The sequence below is a fragment of the Gouania willdenowi genome, chromosome 14, assembly GCF_900634775.1.
Source record: "Gouania willdenowi chromosome 14, fGouWil2.1, whole genome shotgun sequence".
Taxonomy (NCBI): domain Eukaryota; kingdom Metazoa; phylum Chordata; class Actinopteri; order Blenniiformes; family Gobiesocidae; genus Gouania; species Gouania willdenowi.
In genome coordinates this window covers 21,961,950-21,973,210 of record NC_041057.1, presented here as the reverse complement: position 1 = coordinate 21,973,210, position 11,261 = coordinate 21,961,950, and the positions used below count along the sequence as shown (strand labels likewise).

The 11,261-nt window shown below is 37.3% G+C and overlaps 1 protein-coding gene across 3 annotated transcripts; it reads left to right on the top strand.

The window, feature by feature from the left end:
- Positions 1-226: 226 nt before the first annotated feature.
- vps51 (VPS51 subunit of GARP complex) lies at positions 227-11,246 on the top strand. 3 transcript variants are annotated; one of them, XM_028467509.1, is made up of 12 exons: positions 227-351; positions 483-672; positions 1,984-2,113; positions 2,194-2,340; positions 2,430-2,649; positions 3,940-4,840; positions 4,926-5,141; positions 7,719-7,802; positions 7,906-8,040; positions 8,509-8,633; positions 10,462-10,549; positions 10,634-11,246. In XM_028467509.1, the coding sequence occupies exons 2-12, from the start codon at positions 490-492 to the stop codon at positions 10,892-10,894; spliced, it is 2,490 nt and encodes an 829-aa protein (XP_028323310.1). In that variant the 5' UTR covers positions 227-351; positions 483-489; the 3' UTR covers positions 10,895-11,246. The 3 variants fall into 3 exon arrangements, with proteins under 3 accessions (XP_028323310.1, XP_028323312.1, XP_028323311.1); XM_028467511.1 differs by having other exon boundaries at positions 238-351; positions 465-672; XM_028467510.1 differs by having other exon boundaries at positions 240-351; positions 452-672.
- Positions 11,247-11,261: the final 15 nt, after the last annotated feature.

The following is an 11,261-nucleotide window of genomic DNA, read 5'->3' as shown; positions in this document are numbered from 1 at the left end:
TCGAAGTTTTTAAAAATAACGTTCCCCGTCAAAATTGACCCTAATCCTCATCCGTAGAATTGCACCTAGTCCGGTTCCGTAGATTTGCCTTTTATCACGGTATTATATTTCTACTTTGATCTCGAAATTTCAACTTTAATCTCGATATATATATATATATTTAATGTTAAATCAATAATAATAATTAAAAAAAAGAAAAAAGGAGGAGGAAAAAAAAACCAACAGTCACGTTCATTGACGACACGACACTGGATAGTCTACCAAACCGGAAGTGTTTCCGTCCCAGTGAGAGCTGCTGTTGTGTCATTACTGGGACGTTTTTGGGATATTTTAACAGTTTATCCAGGAAAGGTGAGTTATTGACCGTAGTCATTGAATATAGATAAACACTAGCATATTTAGCTTTGAGGACGTGTCTTCTGGTAGTGTTTATTTACTGAAGGACCGTCAGCTGTGTTTATCAGCTGTCTCCTGTTCCTCAGCTCCAGAATGGACGTGGAGGGAGACGACTCGGCTCTACCGGAGGACAGCGGGAGAAGGCGGAAGGTTCACGGCATGCTGAAGCTCTACTACGGCCTGAACGAGGAGGGAAAGTCTAACGAACAGCCGCAGGCGTTGGATCCGTGTGACATTAATGGACCGCATTTTGACCCGGAGATCTACATGAACAAGGTGGGAAAACACTGCACGGTGCTCTCTGGGGCCTTTGACTTTACCCTGCAAGCAATACATGGGAAACATGGTTTAGAATAGATGTAGTCATAACAGCCATGTTGGCACTTATACAAGGAGTTCTTTGGTAAATTAGTGCAGTGGTTCCCAACCTTTGTAGTCTTGTGTACCCCTTGAGCAAGTAATATACATACAAAACAAATAATTAACCTGCCTGTGTTATATATCAGTGTTATGACATTTACCACAAAAGGAGCTTCTTTGAATATGCCCCCTTTAAACAGGCATTTAAACTTTAAAAACAAGTCATAGCGCACACGTACCATTTTATTGACGGACTTGTGAAATGACTGAGAATATTTTTTATTATCTTGGAAATAAATTCTTAATTTCTCCACGCACCCCCTGCAATGTGCTCACGTACCCCTGGTTGAGAAACACTGAATTAGTGCACCACAGTTGTTAGGTAATAAATATAAAACCATGCAGTACCTCAATAGAACATACACCAACCTAGAATACATATAGTAGCTCTACTTAATTACTTATATCTGAAAACTTTGATAAGATCTCAGAATAGTAACAATTAGGGGTGAGACTTGGACAGGGGTCACAATACAATAGCCGATATTGGGCTCACGATAAGAATACGATTACGTATTTTGGAAAGGGGGAAAACGCAGTTTGAAAAATGAACATAAAAAAAAAAAAACTTTTATTCAGAGAATGTTTTATTCAAATCAATAGGAGTATTGACAGATCATTCAATATAAATGTAGTGATTTTTACATAATACCAGTGATTTAAATTTTTTCCAGAAATACCTCAAAATGTTGGAAATTGATTAGAACTTAATTTAAATTTTGGCAATTTTTTTTTAAAAAATGTAAAACTTTCTGTACTTAACTTTTTATCTAGGAAGGTTCATGAAAATATCAAAAAAAAAATATATGTACTACGTTTTGAAAAAGTGTGTTTATTTTCAGTTTTTTGCACTAAATCCAAAGAGAGAAAGAATTTGATTACGGTATTGTATCGTAAGCCTACAGGAGATCACATTGGGCTGTTTCTGGTCCTCAAACTAATGTAATACTGGCACCTCTGACCCAAAGTGTGTACCTGAACTCATTTTTAAATGCTGTCAAAAAGCACTATATTTCAAAGTATCAATTTTTTGGTTTGTTTGCTTTTTCATTTTTATGAACTAACCAGAGCTCATTGATTTGTCAACACGTCTGGAAGGAAGAAACATCTGGTCATTTTGTGTCTATAATCTATTATAAATGTTTCTCTGTGATTCTTCACATACAGCTGAGGAGGGAATGCACTCTGGCAGAACTGATGGATCAGGAAACCTGCATGGTGAAGCAGATCCGCTCTCTGGACAGTGACATGCAAACACTAGTTTATGAAAACTACAACAAATTCATCTCGGCTACAGGTAAAGTGAGCACTGGCTGCTTTGTATATTTTTTGTTTAAATTTTGATTAAATTAAAAAGGCAAACTTTCCTTTTTTCAGACACAATAAGAAAAATGAAAAATGACTTTAAAAAGATGGAGGATGAGATGGACTGTCTTTCTGCTAACATGGAAGCAATCACTGACTTCAGTGCTCGGATTAGCGGTACTCTTCAAGACCAGCACACACAGATTACTAAACTCTCTGGTTAGACATGATCATCTATTTTCTTTATTGAATGAATACTTCATTCTGCTCATTTCGCTCATTATTCTTGCTATTTTGTGTCACTACAGGGGTTCACACGCTCCTCAGGAAGCTGCAGTTTCTGTTTGAACTCCCTGCTCGGTTGAATAAGTGTCTGGAGCTGCAGGCCTATTCTCAGGCTGTGAGCTCCCACCGACGTGCACGCTGTGTACTGCAACAGTACAGCCACCTCCCGTCATTCAGGGGCATCCAGGATGACTGTCATGCCATCATGGATAAACTGGCTCAAGAACTCCGACAGAAGTTCAGGTGAGCCCTTCATTTACATTCCAAGAATGGGAAACAGGAAGTCCTACTTTCACACTAAAGTTAACCTTCTTTTCTCTTATCTTAAAGTGTATATAACAAAGGGCTGCACGATTATGGCAAAAACTGATAACTGATTTTTTTGGATCAATGTAATCAGGATTATTAATCACAATTATTCATCGTGTTAGGGAAAACATCTGTATTTTTACTGAAGTACTCTCTAACAAACAATATGTGAACAGTTTAGAGTGCAAAATGAAAGCTTTAAACAAGAATAATGACAAGTACTAAAAAAAAAAAGAAATTACCCAAGAATTGAAGATGTACTTTGGGCTAACTGAAAAAATGCACTGTTACAGAGTGCAACTCCTTGAAAATTATTACAGTGTATAAAGAACAGTTAATAACATCAGGCTTAAGCCAACAGGGGTTTGGGCAAGAAACAGCAGCCTGTCAACATTTTCTGTCTTGAGTGACAGAGATTTTGTGAAGCAACATTAGCTTTAGCCTTTATGCATTTATCAGATTTGAGTTAGTGATGTTTTTTTCAGAAGGCTGAACAGATTAGTTGTTACCCTGCAGCGCGCACACAACTCTGCTGCACTCTTTGCATATGACTTCTTGTTTTATGTTGCTTGCCCTCAGTCCAAAACAAAGTCCTGACCACTGAAGTTGATCCCTTTCAAAGCTCTAACTCCTCCCTATGATGCTCCTCATCTCCAATTGAAGCTGTACTTTCTTGTCTCTACATCACTCCTTCTCATCAGTCTAGTTTACCGAGTGACCCAAAGCTTGTTATTAAGGTAGCGTAATGAAGCCATAATCGTGTGTTCGCCCCCTGGTGGTTGCCTGACTACTGAGGCGGAGAAAATGCTGATTAGGTATGCAGCAGAGCCCGCATTTTAAACATAAAAATCACAGACGATCAGCCTAATTTCATCGTGGAGGCCAAAATTGTGATCGCGATTAAAATTTGATTAATTGTGCAGCCCTAATATAACACCATTATTCATGTTGATGCAGGAAGACAGTTAAAATAGTGCATTATTATGTCCACCTTAACCAAAAATTACAATGTGTAATTAAAGATTTTGGTCAAACCGAGCATCGTTTGGCACATTTATTAGCAATAACAACATTATTTTTTTTCATATAATAAGATGGTGTTAAAAAAATGTCATATACACTTTAATGGTCAAAGTAAGAGAAATGAAACAAACATTAAGTAAGACAGACTTTGTCCTTTCACTACTAATCAGCTGCTTGTGCGTGTTTGTGTTGTGTTCATAGAGACGGGGGGACGAGTGCCAAAGACTTATCAGAGTGTGTGGAGCTGCTTCTACAGCTGGACGAACCAGCAGAAGAGCTGTGTGATAAATTCCTGAGCCATGCACGCTCCCGACTTGAGTCGGACCTCCAGGGCCTGGAAGCAGAGATTAGACCACACTCCTCCTCCTCCAGGAGAGAGAGCTCCTTCCACAGATCATCTCTCACTGCAGCAGCAGCTGCATCTCCAAATGAAAACATCTCTAATCTCACCTCTCTTCCTTCTCCGACCTCAAACGCTGATATTCTGGAGTTCATCGACAGAGGCTGCAATGAATTTGTGAGCAGCCTTTGTTTGGTCATCACGTCCTATCAAGAACTTTTCATCGTCCATGCTCAGAGTGACGAGCTCGCATCTAAAAACATTACTCAAATGGCAAACGCTAAGCTCCACGCTTTTGTGGATGATCTGGCTGCTTGTTATTTCTCTCTGGTGGAGCGGAGGATACAGGAAGAGAAAAGTGTTGGAGACAACTCCCTCCTGGTGCGAGCGCTGGACCGCTTCCACCGCCGACTCCAGGCTGTGGCTAAGCTGCTGCCTGGCTCATCTGTGCCACACCACGGTACGGAGATTGTGATACGGGCGGCAACGGAGCGGGTAAAGCAGTACCTGTCGGCCCTGCAGAGCTTCTACATGGACAGTTTGACAGATGTGAGGCAGGCTTTGGCCACTCCTCGGCTTTCTGTGGCGGGGGGCGCATCACATCTCGGGGGGGCGGGTTCTGGCAGAGATGCTCCGACAAGCCTCCCAGAGTTGCTTTCATCTCTATCAGCCTCCATTCTGAATCAGATTAAATCTGTCTTAGCGTCAGTGCATTTGTTTACAGCAAAGGACATCACTTTCTCCAACAAGCCATACTTCAAGGTGAAGAGTCAGTATTTATATTAATGTCAACTATTTACATCCCATTGTTCTTTATGTGATGCTGTTTTCTGTTTTCTGCTGTTAGGGGGAATTCTGCAGCCAGGGTGTGCGTGAGAGCCTGGTGGTGAGCTTCATTAAGTTTATTTGTCAGTCATCTCGTCAGTTTTGTGAGAGCGCAGGAGACAAAGGAGGTTCCACACCTCCAATCCTTCTGTTGCTGCTTTCTCGTCTCTGCCTGGACTATGAAACTTCCACCATCTCCTACATCCTCACGCTCACAGATGAACAGTTCCTTGTGCAGGTAAAATAATGCCTAATTATAAGGCAATTGGTTGTATTTAGAGCAGTGGTTTATAAACTAAGGGGCACGCCCCAAGGGAGTGCATGGTGTCATGACAGCAGGGTTGGTGTTACTTACATTTTTCAAATACAATTACATTTTTAATCATCATACATGCACATCAGTCGCTTTTTGGCGAAATTCGCCATTTTGAACTCAAAATAGGTCATTTATGTGAATCCTATAGATCCAATGAGTTTTTTTTTTTTGGGGGGTCGTCATCGTCAAAGGTTGTTTACCGCTCTTTGCACGCTGAAGGTTTAATCCGTTCCACACATATCTAGCATACACAAACGGATGTAATTTCTTCATATTACTCCGCGGCGGACTAATATGTGAGCGCATAGCCCTCAGCACTGGTGCTCCATATAAACCTGCTTGGAACAGGTCACAGGAGTGGACTAGACCAGGACTTCACTGGGAAAACACGCAGACTCTTATCAGGTATGTAGGGCCCTATATCTTCCACGTTAAGGAGTCATTTAATCAGCCATTAAAAATGGAGTCCACTGAAAGTGACATGATGTTATCATTAAGGGGCCGTTCACATTCATATCCCCGCCCCTCACTCCTCCCGCTCCAGAGCTAAACAAGTCGAATAGGCCACCTGCAACACCGACTAAACTGCCAAAAAAAATAAACTATGCAACTCATCACGCACACCTAAATACAGAGCCGAGCAGTTCCTGCATAACTTTAGTTTCTGTGAAGCGACACCTGTTTCTGGTGAATCTATAAACAGGGAGGGAGGGGCTGAGCTGCCTCTGTCAGCTTCACCTGCTCAGTGTTTAATATGATCAACATCTCATCAGTGCTACAGAAGATCTGTGGGAACAAGTTGTGTTTTTGTGGATGAGACTGATTCCAGAGATTGTAGAGTCTGAAACATCGTACGTTAATGGTAACTTGATAGCTTCTAATATTGTGGCCTCTAGTGGTGAAATAACTGATGCATCTTGTCTATTTATTTTTGTCTAATCGTCTGGAATAATATCATTAGGATAATTTAAATGAGGATTTTTTAAATTAAGTTGATCAAAACTTAGTAAACCTGCTCAGATTCAGTAAACCATTGATCCCTGAGGGGAAATATGGTGGCATTAATGCTGCTCTCATTCATGCATTTTTATATGACATATGATTATAAATAATTAAAAAGGAGCCGTAATAATAATCCATGTCAGTGCAATCTATAGCTACCTTTCAATTGGATTTTATATGTGGTTTTAAATTACAATTATTTTGACATACATTTCTGTTTAAGTTTTTTTCTTCTTTTTTTAGTATTCATTTTGTTTACTCATAGGAGTTGAAAATCAATGTTTTCTGAAAAAAATAGATAAAATTTCTTTTAAAAAAAAAACACAGAATAAGTATATGTAAGTCCTGTTAATGTTTGCCAGTTATTTAAATTCAACTTTATTTATATAGCGCCGATTACAACAAAGTAATCTCAAAGCGCTCAGCAATATAAAGTTAATAGTAAGAAAAAGAACCCTACGATGAAAGTGCAGCTGAGAACAAAGCAAAAGCAGTGGAGAAAACGTCTCATGGATCAACAAAGAAAGGTTGAGAGGCTGGTCCAGACCAAAAGAGGAAAGAAACAAGGCACATGATGGAAACTGTTAAAAGGACTATAAAACCAGTAGCTCAGCAGCAGTGGTGTTAAGTAACAAAGAGAATAACTGTCCAAATGTTAGGTACTTTTACTTTAACATTACAATTCTTCACATATAGATTTTTCCTGTATGACGGATTGTTTTTGTCACCTTTATCACGCCTTTGGTGTTTGCATATCTGAATCATCCATGTTTACAACTAAAATTACAATTATTATTTTCCCCTGAAAGTTTATTACAATTACGTTCTCAATTACAATTAATCACAGTTACTTAACCTTTAATAATAAAAAAAAAAGCGCATAAAATGTAACGCTCCTCTTGTGTTAGCTTCCTGTTAGCATCATTTTTTTATTAATTGCAAAGTGATCCTCAAGAGAACTGACAGGTAGTGGGAAAACTTGTTATGAAACATATTTTAATAAATGTTAACTACATATTTGTAAGCCATAGTACTGTAACATGTTTAAATTGTAAATCGCAGTTTTTATATAATTTTCATTACAATTACAAAGTATTATCTGCACTCAATTACGATTCAAATACGATTTCCACGGTAGTACATTTTTTCAATTACAATTATAATTATGTAATTAAATAACAATAACGCAACTACAATTATAATTGACCCCAACCTTGTGATGGTGGTAGGGTGCACAAAAATGACCTTAACATTGAGGATGAAAAAAATTGCACTCAAACACTTCATTATTACAGTACTAAAATGTGTGATTGCACATTTTATGTATTTTTTATGAGTTCTGAAGGATAATAGTTACAATTTTGGTGTTTTTCCAATTAAAGTAATGATTTATATTCCTTTTTTTTTTGCATCATTGTTCAAAGTGGGTGCAACAAAAAAGGTTAATAACCACTGATTTAAAGTAAAGATAATTTGTATTTTTTTTTTCTCTTTCAGCACCACACTCCAGTAACACCCGTTACTGCCTTATGTGCTGAAGCTCGGGAGGCAGCACAGAAGCTGCTCAACCATTATGTAAAGGTTGGTTCCACCCTCCTCATCATCCTGAACCAGATTAAAATATCCTTAACTCCCGTATGGCGGAGTGATATTCCATTTCATGTGTCGTGTCTTTTTTTTGCAGGTTCAGGGCTTGATTATCTCCCAGATGTTAAGAAAAAGTGTGGAAACACGAGACTGGGTTAATACCATCGAGCCACGAAACGTCCGTGCAGTGATGAAGAGGGTGGTGGAAGACGCCACCTCCATTGACGTACAGGTGACGTATTTGAATCCCAAGTTGCACCAGGATTGTGTGAGAAGTAGGGATGTCCTGACGCAACTTTTTCCATTTTTGATATGATATCGATATTGCAGCCTTGCATATCATACATTCTTTTTTTTTAATAAAAAAATATTATTATTTATTTTTGTAGTGTGGAATGTTAGAAAAGGCTTGATCAAGTGATGTTTCTCAAACGGAGAACAATAGTCCTCAGCAGTAGTTATGAGAAAAACGGACTCATTTATTATTAACCAATTGGTTACATAAATGTTTACCTGCAACATAATATCTACAGTATTCTACAATTGATTAAAATAAATAAAAAAATAATTGAGGTAAAAAGAAAAAATAATTGGAGAATCCGGAAATTTGAATCCGATATCAAATATTCGTTTTCATTCTAATATTGGACCGATATCGGATTGAGACACCCCAAGTGAGAAGCATTGTTTGTTGTTGTAGGTCGGCCTCTTGTATGAAGAAGGTGTGAGGAAAGCTCACAGCAGTGACTCCAGCAAGAGGACGTTCTCTGTTTACAGCAGCTCCAGACAGCAGGCTGCTCGCTACGCTGCTAGCTACACTCCAAGGTATGCTAACTGCACACGCTGTGCTTAGATATCAGTGTTTACATCAGTGGTTCCAAACATTTTTTGGATCGGGACTAAGGCTAAACGATTAATTGCATTGTGATATTGTGATGATATCACAAAATGCAATTTTTTAATCGCAAAGGCTGCAATTGTTTTGTTTTTTTAATTATTATTTATTTATTTTAATTATTATAATTAATTTAATTACATTTTATTTTTTTCTTGTCCTGTTTTGTTTTGTACTGTCCTGTTAAGTTCAGAGAGTGTTTAAGAAGTGCAGTCCACACGTTTACATGTTTCATGAAATGTGAAGTTGGTTAGATATGTTGAAGAGGTAAAGCCACAGATTTGTTTGCTTTATTGTTGTAATCTGTCCTTTAAAATTTATATTTTATATTTATTTAAAGTTTAAATGAATCTGAAATAGCTTATTATGAACAGATTGATTTATTGCTTGTGTTCATTGAAAAATACATGACAGGAGGCCCTTGAAAAAAATAATTGTATATTATTTCGAAATCGCAATATTGAGGAAAAAAATAGCATTAGATTAGATTATTTTTCAAAATCGTTCAGCCCTAATCGGTACACAATTTTTACATCACAAATTTTTAGCGACCACAAAGGCTTTTTTTTTCTAGAATTTGTTTTTAATATTTTTTGTTTTCCTGTGTTACAAATGACAAGATATTTTCACACTGTATTTTATATATTTATTTTTATATACTTTTCTCCTTTGTTCTCTTTCTTCTTTACTTTACACTGAGTTTTGTTTAAACTAAATTTATATCTCAGAAAGTGAAAGCATACAATACAGTTCTTTAAAATTGTTAGTTAAATTGAAAAATAATAGATATTTAAGCGCTAGATATTTCATGTGACCCTGCTTAAATTCTAGGCAACCCCACATGGGGTCATGACCCCACGGTTGAAAAACACTGGTTTACATAGTAGTGTTTTATTTGCTGATAAATTATTTTTCATTAAAAATAGCATGAAAATAAAAATATAATTAAAATTGCCATCCATGCAGTTGCTTACAAGTTTTTTTTAAACCATTTTTTTTTATTGCAACCAAAGAGGTCATATTTTCATATTTTGTTTGTTTGTTTGTTAGCAGGAGTACATCAAAAGTCCTTAATGGATTTTGAGAAAATAACCAAAGTCAGACCTCTCAGTTTATAAATCATAATTAACGTTTATTAATCGTTGATAAACTCTTTATTAAAGAGTTTAATCCTGATCGGCTCCGGATTGCACATTTCATCTTGATTTTTCGGATGCCCATACATTTGCACTTACTGCATCATTATTATTGGGGATAGACTTTTCTATAAAGCAGTGTTGTTCTACCTTGGGGTCGCCTGGAATTAATATGGGGTTGCCTGAAATGTCTAGGAAGTGGTAAAAGAATAAAAAAAATACTAATTAAAATTATATTTCTACATTTTTTAAATTATTCTTTTTCAAATTAACACATCACACACAGAAAATAAAATGCAGAATAAAAATATCTCACTTTGTGCACTAATCCTGGCTACTCTATATTTGTAACACACTTTAATAAACATGATCAAAAAGTAATTCTGGAAAAAAAATTAAAAATTCCCTTGGGATCGCCAGGAATTTATGATATCAAAATGGAGTCACTACTCAAAAAAGGTCGCGAACAAGTGCTTTAAAGTGTGAAAGATCAGGATCACTAACATTATCCAACAAAAAGGATATTTGGAGCTTAGTGGAGGTTTGCGCTCTGAGTGCTTTTGTTATCCTCATTAATATTTTACACATTGATTTTCTCCTGTGTTTTTTTTTTTCTCCACAGTGCTCCCTTGGATACCAATCTCCTTAGCAACATACATAAGCTATTTTCTGAGAGGATTGACATATTTAGCTCCGTCGAGTTCAACAAGGTAAGAACAGAGTCAACAAGTCTTTGGAAGTCATCATCATTTTTTCCATTTCCACTGCCATGCCTTCTTTCTCCTTCACTCCAGGTCTCAGTGATGACAGGAATCATCAAAATCAGCTTGAAAACGTTCCTCGAGTGCGTTCGCCTGCGCACCTTTGGTCGTTACGGGCTGCAGCAGATCCAAGTCGACTGTCACTATCTGCAGATGTACCTGTGGCGCTTTGTGTCGGATGAGAACCTCGTGCACTTCCTGTTAGATGAGATTGTGGGCAGCTCTGCACACCGCTGCCTTGATCCTGCTCCCATGGAGCAGAGCGTTATTGAAGTTATTTGTGAAAGAGGTTGAGGTTCATTAGTGCAGCATGGGAGCTAAGAACAGAATTAATGTGAAACACTGGAATCTTGCATCATATTAAGACACTGTTATATTTACTGCTAAATGTATGAATCTGCATTTAAAGTTTACGTCATTTGAAAATATTGTGCAGAAATATAGTCTTATAAGAACTGAGCCCAAGTAGAAAGAATACAATCCCTGTAATTCAGTATTTAACTGCTGTTTTCAATCATTACCACTTCTAATTATTCCCACAGGTTTTAAATTATTGTTAGTTTTTTGTTTTTTAAGTTACGATGAAGTCTGATGGTGGATTTGAGCTGCATTCTAGGCAATGTACCATTAAAGCATATTACCATGAGGGTGACTGAATTTA

Bases quoted from the DNA above. Each gene is read 5' to 3' on its own strand.
- vps51 (XM_028467509.1), top strand. From the start codon at position 490: ATGGACGTGGAGGGAGACGACTCGGCTCTACCGGAGGACAGCGGGAGA. The intron at 673-1,983 runs GTGGGAAAACAC...CTTCACATACAG, and splicing joins CGGAGATCTACATGAACAAG to CTGAGGAGGGAATGCACTCT. The intron at 2,650-3,939 runs GTGAGCCCTTCA...TTGTGTTCATAG, and splicing joins GAACTCCGACAGAAGTTCAG to AGACGGGGGGACGAGTGCCA.